The sequence below is a fragment of the Hylobates moloch genome, unplaced genomic scaffold (assembly GCF_009828535.3).
Source record: "Hylobates moloch isolate HMO894 unplaced genomic scaffold, HMol_V3 SCAFFOLD_1, whole genome shotgun sequence".
Classification (NCBI taxonomy): Eukaryota; Metazoa; Chordata; class Mammalia; order Primates; family Hylobatidae; genus Hylobates; species Hylobates moloch.
This window is the reverse complement of record NW_026652276.1, coordinates 1,410,861-1,434,934: the sequence shown is the minus strand read 5'-3', so window position 1 is coordinate 1,434,934 and position 24,074 is coordinate 1,410,861. Positions and strand designations below refer to the sequence as shown.

Genomic DNA, 24,074 nt, shown 5'->3' with positions numbered 1-24,074 from the left:
ATGAATGAAAAAGCAGCCACTTATTCTCAGAAAATATGCATTCTGAAACAGTTTAGGGACATCTGAGGTCAATATTTAGGAAAGGAATTAAAAGTGTTCTTGAGTATTTTAATTTTTAAAAATTAAACACTTCGGCCGGGCACGGTGGCTCACGCTTGTAATCCCAGCACTTTGGGAGGCCGAGGCAGGCGGATCACGAGGTCAGGAGATCGAGACCACGGTGAAACCCCGTCTCTACTAAAAATATAAAAAAAAATTAGCCGGGCGTGGTGGCGGGCGCCTGTAGTCCCAGCTACTCGCAGAGGCTGAGGCAGGAGAATGGCGTGAACCCGGGAGGCGGAGCTTGCAGTGAGCCGAGATTGCGCCACGGCACTCCAGCCTGGGCGACAGAGCGAGACTCTGTCTCAAAAAAAAAAAAAAAAAAAAAAAAATTAAACACTTCAGCCAGGCACAGTGGCTCACACCTATAATCCCAACACTTTGGGAGGCTGAGGCGGGTGGATCATGAGGTCAGGAGTTCAAGACCAGCCTGGCCAATATGGTGAAACCCCGTCTCTACTAAAAATACAAAAATTAGCTGGGCATGGTGGCAGGCACCTGTAATCCCAGCTACTCGGGAGGCTGAGGCAAAGAACTGCTTGAACCCAGGAAGCGGAGGTTGCAGTGAGCCAAGATGGCGCCACTGCACTCCAGCCTCGGTGACAGAGTGAGACTCCGTGCCTGCCCCCTGCCCCCCCCAAAAATTAAACACTTCTCCTTAGGTAGTGGCTGACTTTCCTGGAGCTCTGGGTAGGGTAGGAGGGTTTTTGGAAGACCAACAGAGCAGAGCATCTTTTCACGCCATCCTTGGACAAGTCAAAGGCCCGGGTGGGCCCCAACACTACTGCCCTGTGCTCCCACCCTTGGCTCTCAGGCAGATCCCTTACCACCATATAACAGTAACAACAAACCCTGCTCTCCATGTCAACCGAGAGGAGACTTGGCCCATAGAACACGTAGGCGCTGACGCAATGGTGGGGGCAGGACACTAGCTATGGCCTGCACAAGGGGAAATGCACAGGGCCCAGGGCCAGGACTCACCCTTAGCTCCATGGGCTCAGGAGATTCTCCCCAGCCACATCCCCCTCAGGTTCCACAACAGCCTCGGGACTCCCCTGGCTGCACGTTCACCAAACCACCTTCTGATCACTCCTGTCCCCAAGAGTGGGCAGGTGGGATCCTGAGACCCTCATTCCCCTGCACAGACGTGCAGGGCCCCAGGACCCGGCCTGCCTCCCAGCTCGAGTCAGCAGGGGCTTTCCCTCCCTTCATTATCGCCCACATCAGTCACTTAATGGGAGGAGTGTGTTTAGGTCACCCTGAGGGAGCACTGTCAGCGGCAGCTGGCCGGGGACCTCAAGAAGCTGCCTAGGGCAGCCTGCACAGTGCAGGGCCCTAGGGGAGGAGCAGTAGCAGACTAGTCACCTGAACTTGTAAGTTTGCTTCTGGATTTTGACCAACAAAGGGGTCTCATTGATTATGAACCAGGGTTCTCCATCCTCAACGAACGGAGGAATTTCATTGAGGAAGATGCGGGCGTCCAGCTCTTTGCGGAAAGAGCTTGTCATGGGCAGGTGGTCACTGTCGGTCGAGTAGACATACATTTCTGGAGGCAGCGTTAGGTTGTCATTCAGAAGAAACCGCTTATACTCATAGAAAAAGGGGTCCTGTCCCTCCTGCAGTCCCCACTCCGTTTTCTCCTCTGCTGAGAAGCTGATCCTGGCAGGGCTGTGGGTGATGAAGCTGGAGAACTCAGGGTAGCTGAGGAGGGAGAAGCCACTGGGGATCTCGGTGCACAGCTTGATAAGCTGCTCTCGGAACCATAGCCCCACGTCCTGGCTGCCGTCGGGGTAGGTCTCGACGCCTGGCCCAAACCGCTGGTCCGCTTTGTACAGCCCCTGCCAAGGAAGCGCAATAAGGCGAGGAGAGATGACGCGACCCAGCTGCACACTGTGATCATGTTTGTAACGTCAAAAGAAATCCTAAAAAAGAAAACTTTCCCAAGAAATGCATGCGTTCACCCAGTAAACATCTCTGGAGGCTTAGGCTGTGCTGCCCAGGGACCGAGGCGGACCAGCTCTCCCGAGGAACAGGAAGGAGGGCACTCCAGAGGCCACATGGAGGGGCAAGGGGGCAGCCAGGGAGGTCTCGGTGGCCTCTGAGGTGAGGACATGATGGAAGTCTCATGGTGAAAGCGTGTCACAGATGCCAGGTCTGGGTTCAATTAGGGAACCCAGCCCAAACACCCCGACAGGCTGGGGCAGCAGTAGGTGGGGAGGAAGTAAGCAGGCAGCAGGTCAGGTATGATCCAAGAAGGGGCAGGAGGAGGAGGAGGAGATACAGGAAAGGAAGAGGAGGAGGAGGAAGGAGGGAAGAGCAGGAGAAGAGGCCAAAGGGAGGAGGGAAGGGAAGGAGAAAGAGGGGGACAGAGGAAGAAGGGGAGCCAATCCTTGCTTCCAGGAACCCAGCAGCTCCCAGGCCTTTGCATGTGGGCAGTGGAGGCCACAGTGTAGGAGAGGAAGAAAGCACCCAGGAGGGCCTCACGAAACAACCAGTGAGTGGCCACTGCCAGGTGCCCAGGGCAGGGAGCACAGTCAGGGGCCTGCTGCCCAGGGGAGGTGCATCTTCCTGAGATGGCATTGAAGGATGCCTGGAGGGCACGGTGGGCAGAGGAGACAGCACAGGAAAAGGCACTGAGGCCTGCAACAGTAGGCGACAGGGACGCTTCCCTCCCTGGGGCCCGCATGCTCATCCATGAAATAGGAATACTCCCATCTCAGAGGTCTCCACCTGATGTGGTTTGGATCTGTGTCCCCACCCAAATCCCATGTCAAACTGTAATCCCCAGTGTTGCAGGTGGGGACTGGTGGGAGGTGACTGGATCACAGGGGTGTATCCTTCATGAGTGGTTTTGCCCCATCCCCTTGGTGCTGCCCTCATGATAGGGCGTTCTCGCGAGATCTGCTTGTTTAAAAACATGTGGCACCTCCTCCCCCACTTGCTCCTGCTCCCACCACATGATGTGCCTGCTCCCCGTTCACCTTCCAACATGACCGGCAGCTTCTTGAGGCTGTCCCAGCCATGCTTCCTGTACAGCCTGCAGAACCATGAGCCAATTACACCTCTTTTCTTTATAAATTACCCAGCCTCAGGTATTTCTTTGCGGCAACGTGAGAATGGCCTAATACACCACCCATGCTACACACTGCCTGAGCATCTCCAGCTGCAAGCCCAGGCTGGGCGCTTGGGGATGCGTGGCTTCATGAGGCCCCTGCCCACAAGCAGCTTGCAGCCTGGAAGAGGAGGCAGAAAATGAAATGAAGGGAAGCGTGCTCGGGCTGGCTTTGCTCTGCAAGGGAGTTGGGCAGTGGGACTGTTTCCAGAAGAGCCTTTGGGGCGGCTCAGTGCGGTGGAGGTGGAGAGAAGTGACAGGTGAGGTGGGGACATAGGCAGGTACCAGGCAGGTCTGGAGGGCCTGGTGGGCATAGCAAGGGGGCTGCACATTCGCCCAAGGAGCTTCAGAGAGCCCCTGAGGAGGCGTTAAGTCACTGGATCAGATGGGGCAGGAAAAACTTGGGGGTAGAGCAAGAAAAGGGGGGCCGTGGGCAAGGAGGCAGCAGCGAGAAAATGGCCCCCACGATTAACGTTGAGGTCAAGGGGGCTACGACCAGGACTCCGTGGTTCTGCTTCTGGGACCCATCATAAGGAAATCATCACAGACGACTGTGTCATCACAGACACAGTCACAAACTTGTTCACCATAGCAACATATCTAAGAGCAGATAATAATAATAGTAACCCCAAGGTTAAATAAAGGAGAGTGTGTCCACGGCATGCAACATAACGCAGGCCTTAGAAAGCCTGATTTTGATATAAATTTACTTTTTGACCAAACAATACCACTTCTAGGAAGGCTGACCAAAGATCACCAGCAAAAGTGCAGAAAGATTCCTGTGCAAGACTATTCACCGTGGCTCAGCATGGCACAACAAAGACAGGGAAATGCCCACATCCTCAGTCCTTCCTCAGCAGCTGCATGAAGAGGCAAGGCGGCCTCAAGGAGGAGAACATGGCAGCGCGGTCACAGCCCAGAGGGCACCTCCCACCGCCCACAGGAAAGGAGCGTGTGTGCACACTGCTCCTGCTTTGCAAATGCAAAGATGAGCCCCAAGCTATGAAAAGGGCACAGGTGGCAAGGGAGGAACCAAGATGGAGGAAAAAGGGCTCCAAGCCGGACTCCTCTGTCCAGACCTTGTTTTCTAGATTTAGCTTTGGAACAACGTAATTTTTTTGCATAATTAAAAAGCAAAATGAAAGAAAGATATTAAAAATAGAATCCCAAGAAAGCAAAATAAAGCAAGTGGATGCAGCTCTACATCTCAGTGGTGGATTATCCAGAGAGGAATCATTCCATGAGCCCCCAAGCCATGGGGATGAGTGCACATTGCTGTGGGACGAGCCCTGGGGACAGAAGGAGCAGCAGGGAAGCCTTGCACTGTTTCTAGTCATCATCATGGTAGCAACAGCTCTGTCTGGTTTTTGTTATTGTGATGCAACCGTACATATGTTATGAGAAAAAGCAAACAAGAGCTTTTGTCAATGATTAGAAACCAAGATTTTTACAACTAAGAGAAAAGAAATGCAATACCACAGCTGTAAAGTAAAAGCCTGTTCTCCTAAACTGGAATTAGAAATATCAGTATGAAAATGTATTTTTTCATTAAAAAGAGTCTTTTCTGCATTGTTCTACTGAAAAAGTCTAGAAATAACTAGCCAATGTGGTAGTAATGAACACCCAAATTATGGTCTCCAAGGACCACGTCCCACTCGATAGATAAACAACTGATTGCAGGTTCAGAGCAGAAAATGTACAAAGGAGCCTGGAACTTCTTGCCACAGCAGAAAGCAAGAAAGCTATGCATATTCATGTCTAGAGGCACATGCCAGGATAAAAAAAAAGAAAACCATCAACACAGGAACACCTGCTGGAGATATGTCAGAATCTCAAAAGCTAAAGAGGCCATCTCTGGCTAAGGATGGGACAATTTTGGCATCCAAAAGCCTAATAACTTCAGTGGACTGAAACACATCAAATATATTAAAATCCATACATTCATAAAGAATCCAAAAAGAGAAACTAACATTCTGATCGCCACTGAAGGGTGTCAGGAGACCCAATCTCCACAAAAGAAATTTACAAATTGTGCTGGTGTGATGATGCACACCTGTAATCCTAGCTACTCAGAGGCTGAGTTGAGAGGCTCACTTGAGACCAGAAGTTCAAGGCTGCAGTGAGCTATGATCACACCACTGCACTCCAGCCTGGGCAACAGAGTGAGACCCTGTCTCAATAAATACATAAATACAAAAAAAAAAAAAAAAAGTCATAGGCCGGGCGCGGTGGCTCACGCTTGTAATCCCAGCACTTTGGGAGGCTGAGGCAGGCGCATCATCAGGTCAGGAGATCGAGACCACAGTGAAACCCCATCTCTACTAAAAATACAAAAAATTAGCCGGGCATGGTGGCGGGCGCCTGTAGTCCCAGCTACTCGGAGGCTGAGGCAGGAGAATGGCGTGAACCCGGGAGGCGGAGCTTGCAGTGAGCCAAGACTGCACCACTGCACTCCAGCCTGGGCGACAGAGCGAGACTCCGTCTCAAAAAAAAAAAAAAAGTCATGAAGAAAAGTGAACAGGCAAGCCACTACTGGGATAAAATATTTATAAATATCAGAATATATATATAAAGAACTCTGTAAGTCCATAAGAACATAAATAACCCAATTAATAATCAGTAAAACAAATAAACCCTTCACCATAGAAGATATATAGATAACAAACAAGAATATGAAAAAATGTCCAACATAATTAGTCACTGGAGCACTAAAAATTCAAACCATAATGACATACCACATACACCCATGAGAATGGCTAAAATAAAAAGACTGGCAATACCAAGTGTTGATAAGGATGTGAAACAACTGGAACTTTCATATATTGATGACTAAATGCAAAATGGCACAGTCACTTTGAACAACAGTTTGGCCATTTCTTATAAAATGTACCATACACTTACTGTTTTGACCAGCAACCCCACTCTTGGGTATTTATCCAAGTGAAAACAAAGATATATGTCCACTTCCAATCAGCTGTTCTGGGCAGCTTTATTCATAGAAACCAAAAATTTGGAAGAAGTCAAATATGCATTTATTGGTGAATCAATAAAAATTTTGTGTTATATCTATGCAATGCAATACTACCCCATAATTTTTTTAAATTGACTGAAATATGTAAAACATATGTATGAGTCTCAAAAGAATCATGCCCTAAGCAAAAGAAATCAAACATAAAATACTACACCCAGTAAAATTGTATGTATATAAAATTATAGAAACAGGGAAACTACAATGACAAAAAGCAGATTAGTAGTTGTCAATGGCTAGAGGGTGGAGGTAGGGGTTTACTATAAAGGAGCTGGAAAAAATTCTGGGGGATGATGGGAATATTCTAAATCATGATCAAGGTGGTAGTGAAATGACTATATGCATTTGCTCAAAATTCACTGAGTTGGTTACTTAAAATCAGTAAATCATGCTGCATGCAAATTTTATCTCAATAAAACTGACTAAAAAATGCAAAAAATACTAAGAAAATAATTTTAGTGGAAGAATAGCATGTTCAGGATATAAAAATGGAAGACACAGAAATGAGACACAGAGGGTATTGTGAGTAGGTCTAACACCTGCAATTGGAGTACCAGAGAGAGAGGAGAGAGAATGAGGTACAGGCAATATTTGAAGACATAATAGTTGAGAATTTTCCAGATCCACAAATGGAAACATCACATTGAAACTGCAGAAAACCAAAGAAAGACAAAACCTCAAAGCAGCCAAAGAAGAGACAGAATATGTTCAAAAGAGCAATAGGCTGACAGCTGACTTCTCAACAGCAAAGATGGAAGCCAGGAAACAACGGAGTAGAATCTTCACTGTGCTCAAGAAAATAACTATCAACTTAGAACTCTGTCCTGTGGGGATATTCTTCAAGAACTGAGGCAAAAACAACTGATTCTCAGACAAGCAAAAGAATACCATCTTCAAATACACATTCAAATTCTAAGGGTATTCTTCAGGCAGAAAGAAAGTGACACTTTGGGGAAGGCAAGTGTACAAAAAAAGTAATTAATTAAATTCAGGGAGAGTGACCCTTGATAAAAGACCAGAAACACAGGAAGGAGTAAGAGCAGAGAAGGTGACAATACCTGGGTAAGTCTAAAAATGCTGACTATAGTAAGTTCTTGGAGAGACTAGATAGACATAGATATAAAGCCACCCTTATTGGGGGTATGACTAACATATAAAAAGCTGCACATACATGTAGACACTTGATGAGTTTAGGAGTAAGTTTACACCCATGAATCCATCACCACCATCAAGGCCACAAAAATATCCATCACCACCCGAAGTTTCCTCCAATCCCCCCTATATATGTCCTCAAATTCCTGGGCTCAAGCGAGCCTCCCACCTCAGACTCCTGAGTAGCTAGGACTACAAGTGCATGTCATCATGCCCAACTAATTTTTCTTATTTTTATTTTGTAGAGACGAGGTCTCACTATTGCTCAGGCTGGTCTTGAACCCCTGGCCTCAAGTGATCTTCCTGCCTTGGCCTTCCAAAGTATTAGGATTACAGGCAGGGGCCCCCACACCTCGGCCCCTTATATATTTTTAATGGATCCCAATAGCAGCACAGAATTCAAAAAGGGATAAATGGAGTTAAAAAATAGTCTAAGTTTCATACATTTTCCTAGAAAATTAAACGTATCTATAAATACTAGAATTAGTATATCAAGAATGTATGCTGTAATTTTTAGGATGTTGCTAAAATAATAAAAAAAGAGTGTATAACTTTGAAACTGATAATGTGAAAACAAAATTGTTTTTTAAAATACCATATCAACCCAAATGAAGATGAGAAAAAAGAGAAGAAATGTATAACAGTTGGAACAAAGAAAAAGTGCACAATAAGATAGTAGGTGTAAAGCAAGTGTATTACTATGAGATGTACATGGTCTAAAATCAGAGTTGTACAAAAGAAAAATCATGAGCTAAGTATATAATTTAAAATTTTTACAGTAAGTAAATGGAAGCCGGTAGAATTATTTTTAAAAAATATTTTAACTCAATCTAAAATATCATTTCAACATATATTTAATATTCAAAATTGTTGATGTATCTTACATTCTTTTTTCTTAATAATTCTTCAAGATCTGGTGTGTGGTTCACATTCACAGCACCCCTGAACTTGGCCCAGCCACATTTCAAGTGCTCAGGAGATATGCATGGCTAGTGGCCACCACATTGGACAATGCAGGTCTAAATGACCAGTGACAATTATTGGGCTGGATTTCAATAAACACACACACACACGCACACACACACACACACTTTTTTTAGGTAAAGTGATGCGTCATGAAAAAAATACAAAAAAATGTAAAATGAAGAAATATCTAAAACATAATGAAACAGAAAGGTTGAAAGTAAAGTTATAGAGAAAGACGCATCACAGGAAAAATACTGGAGTCCTTCCGTATCTGCAGTTTTGCTTTCCACAGTTTCAGTTACTCATGGTCAACCATACTCCAAAAATATTAAATGGAAAATTCCAGAAATGAACAGTTAATAAGTTTTAAATTACATACCATTCTGCGTATTGAGATGAAATCTCACAGCTTCCTGCTTAGTCCTGCCTGAGATGTGAACTGTGCCTTTATCCAGTGTCTCCACACTCCATACACTGCCCATCCACTCGTCACTTACTAGCCACTTCACTTATTAGATAGAAAAAACCTAGTATATATAAGGCTTGATGCTATCCAGTTTCAGGCATCCACTGGAGCTTATCCACAGTTTCGGGCATCCACTGGGGCTCTTGATATGCATCCTCTGCCTAGAAGGCAGGACTTGACTCCTGTAATCCTAGAAAGCTAATGTAGCCTTGTTAATATCTACAGATTAGACTTTGGATCATAAAGCATGACAAGAGATTTCTTCAGTGGCTCATGCCTGCAATCCTAAACCTTTGGGAGGCTGAGGCAGAAGGAACACTTGAGCCCGGGAGTTTGAGACCAGCCTGGGCAACATAGTGAGAACTCTACAAAACATAAAAGAATTAACCCAGCATGGTGATGCATGCCTGTGGTCCCAGCTCCTAGGGAGGCTGAGGTGGGAGGATCAGCTGAGCCCAGGAGGTCAATGCTACAGCGAGCCATGGTTGCACCACTGCACCCCAGCCTGGGCAACACAGCAAGACCCTGACTCAAAGACGATCACTTCATAAAAATAATAGATTCAACCTACAGGGAGACATACTAATTCAAAAGTTTGACTCTTCTAACAATATGGTCTCAAAATAAATAAAGCAAAATTTGACAGGATTATAATAATAATAAATCCACAATCACAGTGAGAAATTCTAACATACCTTTCTCAGTCATCAACGGAATGAGCAGTCAAAAAAAGCATGTCAGATTTAGACAAGATGGGGCACGGTGGCTCACACCAATAATCCCAGCACTTTCGGAGGCTGAGGTGGGAGGATCACTTGAGCCCAGGAGTTCAAAACCAACCAGGGCAACATAGCAAGACCCCATCTCTACAAAAACAAAATTATCAGGGTGTGATGGTGCATGCCTATGGTCCCAGCTACTCAGGAGGCTGAGGCAAAGGATTGCTTGAGCCTGGGAGGTCAAGGCTGCAGTGAGCTGTGTCGATGAAAAAAGTCAAACTGTGTAAAACGTTTTAAGAGATTTATTCTGAGCCAAATGTGAGTGACCATGGCCCATGACACAGCCCTCAGGAGGTCCTCAGAACATGTGCCCAAGGTGGTTGGGGTACAGCTTGGTTTTATATGTTTTAGGGAGGCATGAGACATCAAACAAATACATTGGTTTAGTTCAGAAAAGTGGAACAAATCAAAGCTTTCAGGCTATAGGTAAATTTAAATATTTTCTGGTTGACAATTGGTTGAGTTTATCTGAACCCAGTTTACTTGGGATCAATGGAAAGGAATGTTCAGGTTAAGATAAAGAACCAAGTTTTATTGTGCAGAAGAATCTCTCAGATAGCAGATTTCAGAGAGAGCGCAGGTTGTAAAATGTTTCTTATGGGACCTGAAAGGGTGCCTGGCTCTTAGCTGATTATCTCCTGGATCTGGAAAGAGAGGAAGGAAAACAAAGGGGAAAGGGGATTCTCTATAGAACGTGGATTTTTCCCACAAGAGACTTTGCAGGGCAATTTCAAGGTGTGACAAGTAAATATATTTTGGGGATAAATATTATTTTCTTGTCACACAATGTTACACCAGAGTCAGAATGAAAGTAAGTCATGATATATAGGGTCAAATAAAACCCATCTGGTAAGAATGTATGGTTTGTAGGACATGACTCCCTAGACCCCCTTAGGTAGGAATTTGGGCAAGATTTTTAAAAAATCAGAGTTTAGTCCTCAGCTGTGATCATACCACTGCACTCCAGCTTGGGTGACAGAGCAAGACCCTGTCCCCCACCCCCACCACACCCCCCTAAATAGTAGAGAATAACACAAATAGTAAAAGTGACCCAAGCACATATAAAGACTATGCTCACTAACTGCAAAATGCATATTCTTTTCATGAATACAAAAACATTTAAAAAGTCGGCCATAGTCTGGGTCATAAAGCAAGTCTCTAAATGTCAAAGAACTGCAACCACAGCAAGGCACACAAGAATGCAGAAAATCAGTAACAAAAAACTATGAAGAGCCTGAACGTCAAGCAATACTCCTATAAGATAAACCACAACAGAAATGAGAACGTAGTTTGAACTGAAGGAAAATAATATAGCCAAAATTTTGGATTACGAGCCATGCTTAGAAAGAATATATATCATTAAGTATGTACATTAGATACGAAGAAAAAGAGAGTATCAATAAGTGAGAAAAGAAAAGCAAATTCCTTTTCTTTTTCTTTTGGAAAAAATCGATGAACTGGATAAGAAAATAGAATCAAATGGCATGCTCAACTGAGCTGAAGGCTGTTTCCTTGGGGAAAATGAATAAAATTGACACCTCCCTGGCAAGACTAGCCAGAGGAAACACAGAGGGCACAGAAACATGAAAAGGGGCTCAGCATCGCCACTCATTTAGGGAAAGGCCATTTCAGGCCACAATGCAATGCCACTGCATGACTACTAGACAGGCTAAAACTAAAGTAACAGTGACAAGACCGAGTGGTAATAAGACGTCAGAGATTGAAACCCTCGAAGCAACAGGGCAAGACTGTCTCTAAAAACAAACAAAAAAACAACTGAGCAGTAACATAAGATGTATTGCATTGCCTTTCTCTTCTCTACAAGAAAATATTACATATGAAGAGGCAGCCAAAGATTAGACAACCAAAAAGTATAGAAGAAGTTTTATAGAGGTGGATCAGGCCATTAATTAATAAAAAGACTATGCTTTTTCCCTGGATTCTATAATATTTATTGCATGCAGCCACTTTCTTAAATGTATAATTTATTGTAATTTTTTCTCATTCTAAATATTCACTTAGATTTTTTAAAACTATTTTTCTTTTTAAAATAAATAGAGAGAGGGTCTCACTATGTTGCCCAGGCTAGTTTCAAACTCCTGAGCTCAAGCAATCCTCTTGCTTCAGCCTCCCAAAGTGCTGGGATCACAGTTGTGAGCCACCGTACCCAGCCAAATATTCACTTTCAACGAAAAAGAAGAAAAGAAGAAACAGCACAGCCAGAAAAAATGTATCTCACAGAAGCCTGAGGAATGTGAGGGCGGCTAAAGTGGAGGCCCAGAGAGATCAGCAAGAGGCTTCAGTCAGGCCCCCACCCTGACCTGCAGCCAGGCCCAGGGTACTTGTTTCAAGGCCTTTTGTTTTTCCTTTACCTATAGTTTCCAGATTTCCTGATAAGTTAACCAAAATGTTATCACAAGTTCCACAATGTGACCCTCGCCTATTGTCTTCATGTTCGTAGGATTTCTGATACAAAAAACAATATCCAGTCAGTAGCTCCTGTGATTTTAATGAACCAATGTTAAATTCTTGGTAAATAACTTAAGAATTTCCCCTTCTTTTTTCCTTTAAAACCTAACTTGTAACTACTGCTGATTGGAGCATCTATTCCGGGAAACTTGAATTTATTTCTCTCTGGCTGCAGTCCTCAAACCTTGCAGTCCTCAAAACTCTACTTACATTAAATTTTGCCTCAGTCTCTTCCTTTAGGTTGACAACAGCCACTTGGTTAAGCAGTCACCACATGACCCCACAGTCCCACTCCCAAGTACCTACCCAAGTGACACGCAGACCTGTGCTTCATGTTGACCTGTACAAAAATAACTAAGTGTGTATGTCTATAACGGCGTTAAATCAAGTTTAGCCTAAAGCTGCCTCCTTACATATTTCAGTTTGGCCTAAAGGTTTTTCTGCACACTGTGAACCACAACAAGTGGAGGTGTAAACTCATCATAGCCCACACCTGCGCCAATCACTGAGTTTTGGCCAATCAAATGTAGCCACTGTTCAAACCATGTTCAAATAAGGCAAACACTGAGCTGCAACCAATCCAGCTGTTTCTGTACCTCGCCTCTCTTTTCTGTATTTCACCTTCCTTTTGCTGTCCATACATTTTCTTCCACCACGTGGCTGTGCTGGAGTCTCTCTGAATCTGCTGTGATTCTGGGGGCTGCCGGATTCATGAATCGTTCACTGCTCAATTAAACTCCCTTAAATTTAATTCGGCTTAAGTTTTTCTTTTAACAATGGCGAGAGGGGACGTGCTAGCAGCCCTCGCTCGCTCTTGGAGCCTCCTCTGCCTCAGCGTCCGCTCTGGCGGCGCTTGAGGGGCCTTTCAGCCTGCTGTGGGGGCCCCTCTCTGGGGCTGGCTGAGGCCGGAGCCGGCTCCCTCTGCTTGTAGGGAGGTGTGGAGGGAGAGGCGCGGGGGGGAACTGGGGCTGCGGGCAGTGCTCGCCAGCCAGCGGCAGTTCTGGGTGGGCGTGGGCTCGGAGGGCCTGCACTCAGAGCGGCCAGCCGGTGCCTCCAGCCGCAGGCAGTGAGGGGCTTAGCACCTGGGCCAGAAGCTGCGGAGGGTGCGCCAGGACCCCCAGCACTGCCGGCCCGCCAGCACTACACTCGAATTCTCATGGGGACTCAGCTGCCTCCACACGGGGCAGGGCTCAGGACCTGCAGCGCGCCATGCCCGAGCGCCCCCACCTCCCGCACAGCCAGAACCTACCTGACAGGCGCCGCCCCCTGCTCCACAGCTCCCAGTCCCATCCACCACCCAAGGGCTGAGGAGTGTGGGCGTGCGGTGCGGCACTGGCGGGCACCTCCCCCAGTGGCCCTGGCGGGGGATCAACTAGGCAAAGCCAGCTGAGCTCCTGAATCTAGTGGGGTCTTGGAGAACTTTTGTGTCTAGCTAAAGGATTGTAAATGAACCAATCAGCACTCTGTGTCTAGCTCGGGGTTTGTGGATGCACCAATCAGCACTCTGTATCTAGCTAATCTGGTGGGGACTTGGAGAACTTTTATGTCTAGCTGGAGGATGGTAAATGCACCAATCAGCACTCTGTGTCTTGCTCAGGGATTGGAAACGCACCAATCAGCACTTTGTCAAAACAGACCAATCAGCTCTCTGTAAAATGGACCAATCAGCAGGATGTAGGTGGGGTCAGATAAGGGAATAAAAGCAGGCTGCCCAAGCCAGCCAGCGGCAACCCACTCGGGTTCCCTTCCACACTGTGGAAGCTTTGTTCTTTCGCTCTTTGTAATAAATCTTGCTACTGCTCACTCTTTGGGTCTGCACTGTGTTTATGAGCTATAACACTCACCGCGAAGGTCTGCAGCTTCACTCCTGAGGCCAGCGAGACCACAAACCCACTGGGAGGAATGAACAGCTCCGTTCATTCGAACGTCCTCCAGACTGGAGGAACAAACAACTCCAGACGCACTGCCTTAAGAGCTGTTAACACTCACCGCAAAGGTCTGCAGCTTCACTCCTGAAGCCAGCAAGACCACAAACCCATCAGAAGGAAGAAACTCTGAACACGTCTGAACATCAGAAGGAACAAACTCCGGACACACCATCTTTAAGAACTGTAACACTCACCACGAGGGTCCGCGGCTTCATTCTTGAAATCAGTGAGACCAAGAACCCACCAATTCCAGACACAATGGGATTATTCATAATTGCCAAACACTGGAAACAACTCAAATGTCCTTCATCAGGGGAATAAACTATGGTAGCTCCACACAATGAAAATGTATTAAGCAATAAAAAGGAACAAACTCCTGGAACAAACAGATGAATCTCAAATGCATGATGCTAAGTGTCAGATGCCAGACTCAGAAGGCTGCACATTGTGTGATTTCATTGTAAACTAAAAATAAGATCCTAATCCCCCTGAACAGACTGAATGGACCCCCTCCTGGCCAAAAGGACCCCAGAAAAACCTGAAAAACTGTGTGCTTAGCCATAGCAGGAAGGGAAGTCAGACATACCTTGCTACACCCCCTCCCTTTTGGAGAGACACAACTGACCAGCACTAATGTTTAAAAATAGAGACCAGAAGGCTGACAAAACAGACTCTCTATAGCAATGATACCCAATTATAAACAGGACCTAAAGCCAGGCATGGCAAGGCCACACCTGCAGGCCATCAATCTTGCTATGTAGCATCCTTAACTTAAAACATTCCTTTGTGCTGACTCCAAGTTTTAGATAGAGCCTTTAACCAACTGCAAATTACAGAGTCCCTGAATCCACCTATAACCTGTAAGCCTCCTCTTCCAGACATCCCACCTTTTTTGACCTAACCAATGTGTGTTTTCCATGTATTTTAGGTCTTTGCTGTAGTTCTTGTCTCCCTTAAACAAAACATATAAGACTAATCTGACTGCCTCAGGCATACTTTCTCAGGACTCCTTGAGATTGTTTCCCTGAGCCATGGTCATGAAACTGACCCAACAGTCCCATAGACAGTTTTTAGGATAAACACAGAAATTGACCCTTCTGGTCTTAAAGCTTGAAACTTTGTTTTATGTGCTTCTTTCCTCGGGAAAGGAAGCCCAGGTCTCTCAAAAAGTATCAAAGAATTGAAACTCACCAGATCACTGCATCCAATGAGACTCCAGGCCCCTCATTCACCATGATTGCTTCCTTACCCCTCCTGAGTTCCTGTTTTCCTACCCGTTGTTACATTTCTTCCCTGCTATCTAAACCCCTAGTTCTAGTCAGTCATGGAGATGGATTTGAGACTGAGCCCCAGTCTCCTCGGCTGCAGCACCCGATTAAAGCCTTCTTCTTTTACAATACTCCTGGTCTCAGTGACTGGCTTTCTGTAGGGTGAGCAGCAGGACCTAGACTGAACCCACGGTGTTTCAGTAACAGATTTTTGTTCCCTGACAAGGAACGCATTGCTCATGGAATGCATTGCTCATGGATTAGCATTGCTGAAGGCCTGAAGTCTCAGAAGCCCTCCTAAACAGCTGCCAGCCCAATTTTGGCTGGAGGTGAGAGTCTCCATCTCTCTCTGGCCCCACTGCTGCCAGCCCCAGAAGCGTTCCTGATCACCTTAGAAGCACTGTCTTTGAAATTTCACATCTGCATCAAGATAGGTGAGTGTCCTTTGTGGGCCCAAACAGCAGGATCTGCTCCTCTCAATTTGGGAAATTTTTAAAGGAAATTCCATTTGCAGGTTCAACAAGCCCAACTGACTAAGAGAGGAATGCACCCCAACTGTTTCAGCATGGACACTCCTGAGGGCTTGTTTGTAACTGTGTGTTGTGTGTGTGCCTGGGAAAGTGAGTATCTTTGGTGAGTGCCAGACAGCAGGATCAGCTCTTCTTAATTTGGGAAATTCCAAAGGAATTTTTGTTTGCAGGGTGACCAAGCCCAATCGATGAAGAGAGGAAGCACCCCGACTGCTTCAGTTGGGACACTCTTGGGGCTTCTTTCTTGCTGCAGCAGTTGGATTGTGTTTTGGTGATTGTTTGTGTGTGTGTCATGGGAAATTAAAATTCAGTAAACTGATAATTCTTTTGTAATACTTTTTGGCCCTAATATTCTTTGGAATTCAGAGTTTGCTGTTCAATGGGAAAGCAAGATTGAGTTCCATGTGGCTATTATGTTGCTTTTTTTTTTTTTTTTTTGAGATGGAGTCTCACTCTTGCCCAGGCTGGAGTGCAATGGCACCATCTCTGCTCACTGCAAGCTCTGCCTCCCAGGTTCACGCCATTCTCCTGCCTCAGCCTCCCGAGTAGCTGGGACTACAGGTGTGTGCCATCATACCTGGCTAATTTTTTGTATTTTTAGTAGACGGGGTGTTCCACCATGTTAGCCAGGATGATCTTGATCTCCTGACCTCGTGATCCGCCTGCCTCGCCTCCCAAAGCACTGGGATTACAGGCGTGAGCCACCATGCTGGGCCTATGTTGCTGTTTTAAGCAGAGTTGGGCCAGATTAGTCTGTTTCAGGTGATGTTCTTCTGGGGTGCTGTTTGGCCCAAGTGCTCTTTGGGGTCTGGGGAGGTTTGGCCTTTAAAAATCAAACTGCTTGCCAGGCACAGTGGCTCACGCCTGTAATCCCAGCACCTTGAGAGGCCAAGGTGGGCAGATCACCTGAGGTCAGGAGTTTGAGACCAGCCTGGCCAACATGGTGAAACCCCCAACTACTGAAAATACAAAAATTAGCTGGGTGTAGTGGCGTTCGCCTGTAATCCCAGCTACTCAGGAGGCTGAGGCAGGATAATTGCTAGAACCCAGGGGGCAGAGGCTGCAGCAAGCCAAGATTGTGCCACTGCACTCCAGCCTGGGTGACAAGACTCCATCTCAGAAAAAAAAAAAAAAAAAAAAGGGCCAGGCATAGTGGCTCATGCCTGTAATCTCAGCACTTTGGGAAGTCAAGGCAGGTGGATTACAAGGTCAGGAGTTCAAGACTAGCCTGGCCAAGATGGCAAAACCCCATCTCTACTAAAAATACAAAAATTAGCCAGGCGTGGTGGCAGGTGCCTGTAATCCCAGCTACGCTGGAGGCCAAGGCAGAGAATCACTTGAACCTGGGAGGTGGAGGTTGCAGTGAGCTGATACCGTGCCACTGCACTCCAGCCTGGGCGACAGACCAAGACTCCGTCTCAAAAAAAAAAAAAAAAAAAAAACTGCCATGGAAACTGCTTTACCTAAAATTTTGGTCCACAGCCTTCACTGGATTACCTATTGAGGCTAACAGAGTTCAGACATGTGAACAAATTTGTAGACTGGTGAGTTTGTATTGCTATCTCACGGCTAGAGTTCCAAGGTAAAAGCTATTGAATCTTTGTATGTGTGTGTGTGTGTGTGTGTATACATGTCTAGATGTGTTTATATATATATACATTTATTATGTTATAGGTTGAGTCTACCAAGTTGGTTTATAAATAAAAGAGCACTCATAAATTAAGTAAATAAGTCCAAGCAATTTTCAACTCATAAATTAAGGTAAATTTATGAATTGAAGTTAAGTAAATTATTTACTTAATTTCAATTTCATTAAGTAATAAATAATTACTTATAATTACTTAATTAATAAGTAATTACTTATAATTACTTAATTAATAAAATATAATTAATAAGTAGTTGAGTAATAATTAGTAATAAATAAGTCCAAGCAGTTTTCACGAGATTTAAGTAAATCTTCACTAAACAAACTGGCTTTGAAATTATAGGTAAAATAGGCTGGGCGCGGTGGCTCACGCCTGTAATCCCAGCAATTTGGGAGGCTGAGACGGGCGGATCACAAGGTCAGGAGATCGAGACCATCCTGGCTAACATGGTGAAACCCCGTCTCTACTAAAAATACAAAAAAAAATTAGCCGGGTGTAGTGGCAAGCACCTGTAGTCCCAGCTACTCGGGAGGCTGAGGCAAGAGAATGGCATGAACCTGGGAAGCGGAGCTTGCAGTGAGCCGAGATCGTGCCACTGCACTCCAGCCTGGATGATAGAGCGAGACTCTGTCCCAAAAAAAAAAAAAAATTATAGGTAAAATAAAAATAGAAATGTCTTCAGAACTGTCAGCATATATTTTTATCTGGGTTTTATATTTGTCTTTGCTAGATATTTTGAGATATCAGGGTTTGGCACAGAAGGTTAAAAAACTATAAACCCAGCCAAAACAAAATTATCTTTCTGCGAATTTTTTCAATAAGTACGACTAATTTAATGTTGTTACTTTAATGAAAGCAGCTGAATTTTCTGAGTTATTGGTGAAAATACCCATGTAGTTAACTTTATTTATTTATTTATTTATTTTTTGAGACGGAGTCTCGCTCTGTTGTCCAGGCTGGAGTGCAGTGGCGCAATCTCGGCTCACTGCAAGCTCCGCCTCCTGGGTTCATGCCATTCTCCTGCCTCAGCCTCTCCAAGTAGCTGGGACTACAGGCGCCCGCCACCACGTCCGGCTAATTTTTTTGTATTTTTAGTAGAGACGGGGTTTCACCGTGGTCTCGATCTCCTGACCTCGTGATCTGCCCGCCTCAGCCTCCCAAAGTGCTGGGATTACAAGCGTGAGCCACCGCGCCCGGCCGTAGTTAACTTTAAGGTTCTTATTTAGATGAATACCTAATATTCACAGGTTATAAAATGGCTAACAAGGAAATAAATGATACATAAATAATCCAGATAAACTGCTAAAAATAAAATGTATTTATATACATAAGTGCTATAGGTGAACTTTTTGTGTAATTTAAAACCTTATAATTATTTTTAATGTTCATTAGATACCTAAGTCATTTCCAATTAAGAAAAGGTTATGGTATGGGGAAATATGTTTCTAAAAATTGTGAAACTGTTCTCATCTATAAAATGCTAATATCTGATAGTTTGGGATTTCTTGCTTCCTAGGGTTTCACTAAAATGTAAGGTTACTAAGAATAAAAGTTATAGTTAATTATAATTCTGTATATAAAATATACCAAAGAAGACGTGCTGTCAGTGAGAAAAAGAATAATTTTGTCCAACTCAGACGTTATCTAAAGGTTAGTTCAAATTATAGAGTTAAACGGTTATTTATGAAACAAAGTAGAAAGGAACCAGTAAGTAAGGGAGAGAGATGTGAAGAAAGTTACGAATATGAAGATATATATTTGTTAAGGAAGGTTATAAAGAAAAAAGTAATTTTTCATGAGAAAGAAATCTTGTACAGTAAATTTTTGTCCTAAAATGATTGGTTACTTAAAAAAGAAAAGAAAATTTAGGACAAAACAAAGTCCAAGCATGTCACAGATGGTCTTGTGTAAAGCATATGTAATTTTTTCCTGTTTCTCTGTGTGTCTATCTTCATGCATATGCAGAGAAAATAGAAAGTTGAAAAAGTTTAGATAGTAGAATATTCTTTAAAACCTGATAGAACATTGGAGAAGTTTGGCTAATTAACATTGCTCAAAGTTAAAGGTCTTACTCTTGAGGAAGGTAAATTAAGAAATATTATCATTAAATACATTAGCAGTTGAGCAATTCTATTTTTTTTTTTTTGTTTCTGTCGCCCAGGCTGGAGTGCAGTGGCACGATCTCGGCTCACTGAAACCTCTGCCTCCCAGGTTCACGCCATCCTCCTGCCTCAGCCTCCTGGGTAGCTGGGACTATAGGCGCTCGCCACCATGCCCGGCTAATTTTTTGTATTTTTTTTCTTTTAGTAGAGACGAGGTTTCACCATGTTCACCACGATGGTCTCGATCTCCTGACCTCCTGATCTGCCTGCCTCAGCCTCCCAAAGTGCCAGGATTACAGGCATGTGCCACCATGCCTGGCCAGCAATTCTTTTTTGAATAGAGTTAAGCATGAAGCCAGATTTAACATGGAGCCAAATATCACGTAAATGCCTGCATTGCTTTGTTTCACACTGTATTTACTCTTCTGCATAGATAGTACTAGCACTAAGATACTTACTGGTCATGTGCCTGAAGTGAATTTCTTAATTGCACGAAATGTATAGTGGTATTGGCGGCCTTAAAGACGTTAATTTGTATACAAGGAACAAAATATTATGTGTTATTTTAGGCTCTGGGTAATACTGTAGCATCCACAGTCAACTGATAACTGAGTAGGAGAAAGATTTGGGATTGGTATCTTGTTTACTGGTTTTTGCTTTTGATTTTCAGTTATTTGCTCTTTGTTCTCCTTTGTGTTTTACTTACATATACACATATATAAAACCACTGATATTTCTTAGTTTTTTAATAGAAGGCTTGTATTTTGTTCTGTGAATAGTCACTTTATTCCTATGTATTTCTAACAAGTCATAATTTGTTCTGTTTTTCTAGAATTCCTAAGCTACCTTTGTCAAGCCTGCAAAAATTGATAGAGCACACCAGCCAATTAAAATGTGGTTAGTTTTGCTTACCTCGAATGATCTAGAGAAGACTTATTTTTACAAGTTCTGAGCAGAAATAGTACACTATTTGTTACTTGAAAAAGTAGGTGAGAATAAAAATGTTTAAATGGTGTTTATTTCCAAGGTCATTCAATTCAATCAATTTGAGTTGATTTCCAATCTTTCCTTTAGATAATGAGAAAAAAAACTGTGATGTGGGTACAAAATTTTAATGTTTTAGGAAAGATTGGCCTTGTCCTTAGTTGTGTTTACCATTATTAAAACTAAGTGACATTCACTTGGATTAAGTAATGATAATAAAAACGTGAGAGTTTCTAGTGATTTTTGATCCTAAGCCATTTATCACTGATGGGTCTTCATGTGTGTACTCGCAACAAAGTATGCACAAGTGTTGCACTGGCTTGAAGATTTTAATGGTGAGAGTTACCTAGGCGGTTGTCAGTACTGTATCTAGAAACCAACCTTGTAAATGTGTGATGATACCCTTTTTAAAATAGCTGGAAAGAAGTTAGACAAAACTTTCAGAACCATGTATTAAGATGGGCGTGCTTGTTCTTACTTTGTCGCTGTGTTGTTGTATAATATTTAAGTGAAAGGAGATTAAAGGAAATTAATATTGAATTTACAAAATTGATGTTTGTGTTTATCATCATTTTAACCCATTTCTCATTTAGGAAAAAAAAAGTGCAGTTCGCTGCCAACACTCGTTTAATTTTACATAAACATACTCTTTGAGGCTGAAGCAAATCTGATTTTCAATGTAAAAATAAAATTAAAAAACTCTTCTTGGGGTTATTTCTAAATGGAACTTGTCTCTAATCCTAATGTATATGATGTCACATTAGGATTAGAGATGAGTATCCTTGGGGCAAAAAGTAAATGGGTTAAATGATGGAAAGAAAAGTTAGTTGTCTTACTTTGGTAAGTTTAGCATTGGACTTACCACACTTTGATGTTTTCGGTCACAGTTCTGTCCCTAGAGTGCTAGCAACTAGACATATGCAGTGAGCAACCTAACTCTTTAATACAGTGGTTTAAAGTGCTGCAGGCAGTAACTCAAACACCAAATCACAGTGTTTTAATTTGTAACATATTAGAGAGAACGATAGGACTTTCTGCAGTATAAATATCCTATTGAGTAATCTTTATGCTATTAACTTACAGGGCTTTGAATCCTGGGTCTGAAGAAGGCACCAATCCCTGCTACATCTTCATAGTATTGACACCAGTTGAAGCCTCATCTTCAGACCCAGGAGAAGAAGACAATCAAAATGAACTGCTTTCGTGAGACACAGGGCCAGAAATTAAAACTGTTCAGTCCCTCTAGGCCCAAAGACTATTGCAGAAGCAGTGGGTGCATGAGATTTTAAGGACTGATTTTGAGGAATAATATTAGTTGAGAGATTTTCTATAAATTAAACATTAGTATCAAAAGTGCACTAATGCAAGACCAGTGTCTGGGTCCATGTGTCAGAATAACATGGTTTCCTAGGAGCACTGATGTAGTCTTTAATAGAAAATTGTTGGCCAGGCACAGTGGCTCACGCCTGTAATCCCAGCACTTTGGGAGGCCAAGGCAGCCGGATCACAAGGTCAGGAGATTGAGACCATCCTGGCTAATACAGTGAAACCCCGTCTCTACTAAAAATACAAAAAAATTAGCCAGGCATGGTGGCGGGCGCCTGTAGTCCCAGCTACTTGGGAGGCTGAGGCAGGAGAATGGCGTGAACCCTGCAGGCAGAGCTTGCAGTGGGCCGAGATCGCACCACTCACTCCAGCCTGGGCAACAGAGTGAGACTCCATCTCAAAAAAAAGAAAAAAAAAAAAAAAAAAAGAAAGAAAATTGTGAAAGGTTATAAAAAGTATATAGAAATCATACCTTATGGTTAAACTGATTAAAATTAGATAGATTTGTTTATAAGGTTTTATTAAAATTAACTTTAACATTAATAATACACCATACAAAGGTAAAATATGGTTTTCTCTTTCGAAAAAATTGTTCGTGTAAGAGATGAGATTTTTGTTTACCTTTTGAGTAAAACTACAGAATAAAAAATAGAGGGAGAGACGGAGACAGATTTAGTTGGTCTCATGCTTTTTTTTGTTTGTTTGTTTGTTTGTTTTTTTGACACAGAGTCTCACTCTGTCACTCAGGATGGAATGCAGTGACACAATCTCAGCTCACTGCAACCTCTGCCTCCCGGGTTCAAGCAATTCTCATGCTTCAGCCTTCCGAGTAGCTGGGAGTACAGGCATGCGCCACTACACCTAGCTAATTTTTGTATTTTTAGTAAAGACAGGGTTTCTCCATGTTGGCCAGGCTGGTCTCAAATTCCTGACCTCAAGTGATCCACTCGCCTTGGCCTCCCGGAGTGCTGGGATGACAGGTCATGCTGCCTTTTGTTTAGGTCTTATTGCTCAGGAAACAATATGCTATCAAAGAGAAAATGTTTTTGTATTATAATTTTGGCTAAATGACTGTTCTGTAGTAACTTGTGATCCTATTTTATGATATCAAGTGTCTTAAGCCTTTGATATTTGACAGGCTTTTCAACAGCAAAATTTCAAGTTCTAAATTCAGTATTTTTGACCTTAAATTAACTTTTTTTGGCTATTAGGCTTCCTGAAGTCCAAGAAAGACATATCATGCTTATTTGTTATATTAGAATTATCCAGGAAGCATTGTAAATTGTGAGGTGGTATTTAAGTTTCTTTAGGTTGTATTTATATACATGTTATTAATATGTGTTCCAGGATTTATGACATTCTTGAAATTCTAATATGTTTAAATATATGTTGTCAGTAATAGCTAATGATTATTATGTTAAATTGTTGTATGACACAGAAATAATCAAATTTCCTTGTCATCTGTGTCTTTTGATTATGGCTGCCTTAAGACTTTTGTCATCCACAATTGTTGTTTTGCTTTGATCTTTCTCAAAAAAAGTGACTTATAATCAGCTACCGTCCAGGGCTTGCTTCTTTGGAGGAGTTCCTGAAAAGGACTATTGAATTCAGGTTTCTGATAACTTTGGAGATTGCACCATTGGATGAGAGAGAAAACTTCCACTGCACCAATTGGAAGGCTGATGTGTTCATAAACATTGCTAACCCAATATGACGCAGAGCAGGAGTTGACTGCATGGACTGAGCTAATGGAAGACTGTAATACTTTTTATGTTTTTTTTTTTTTTTTGAAATACTGCTGATTCTTCTTTTGTCTTTCAGAGTCAGGATAATTTTTTTCTTTTGAGCTATTTATAACCTTGAAATATACTTTAAAGTGTACTGAGTATACATTTGTAAACAAAATTTGAGTCATATTTCTCTCTCTGCCTAATTTCTCCAGAATTTTTAAACTATTTGTGAATATGCTTAATTCATGGCAATGTGTTTGTTTGCATATGTTTAATAAGAATCTTTTTTTTTTATAATGGGACACAGTTGGGGGAACTGGTTATTTTCCCAAGGCTTTGACTGAAATGGCCTTGTGAGAGGTTCCAGCGAAGCCAGTTTAGGACAGCCTATGTGAACCACAGTTCTTGCTGCACTTTGTGTGGGTAATCAGGGCACTAGGAAACTGACACTTATTTTGCAAGTAGGTTGTCCTACTGTGATTGGTCTTT

At 43.1% G+C, this 24,074-nt stretch overlaps 1 protein-coding gene across 13 annotated transcripts in view; it reads right to left on the bottom strand.

Annotated features, from left to right (window-relative positions):
- The window catches only part of ANKMY1 (ankyrin repeat and MYND domain containing 1), a 109,062-nt gene that overhangs the window by 63,643 nt on the left and 21,345 nt on the right, over nt 1-24,074 (bottom strand). For all 13 annotated transcript variants that reach the window (XM_032761982.2, XM_032761956.2, XM_032761936.2 and 10 more), the window contains exon 5: nt 1,465-1,937. In XM_032761982.2, the coding sequence (XP_032617873.1) occupies nt 1,465-1,937 (473 nt within the window). The remainder of the gene's footprint in view (nt 1-1,464; nt 1,938-24,074) is intronic.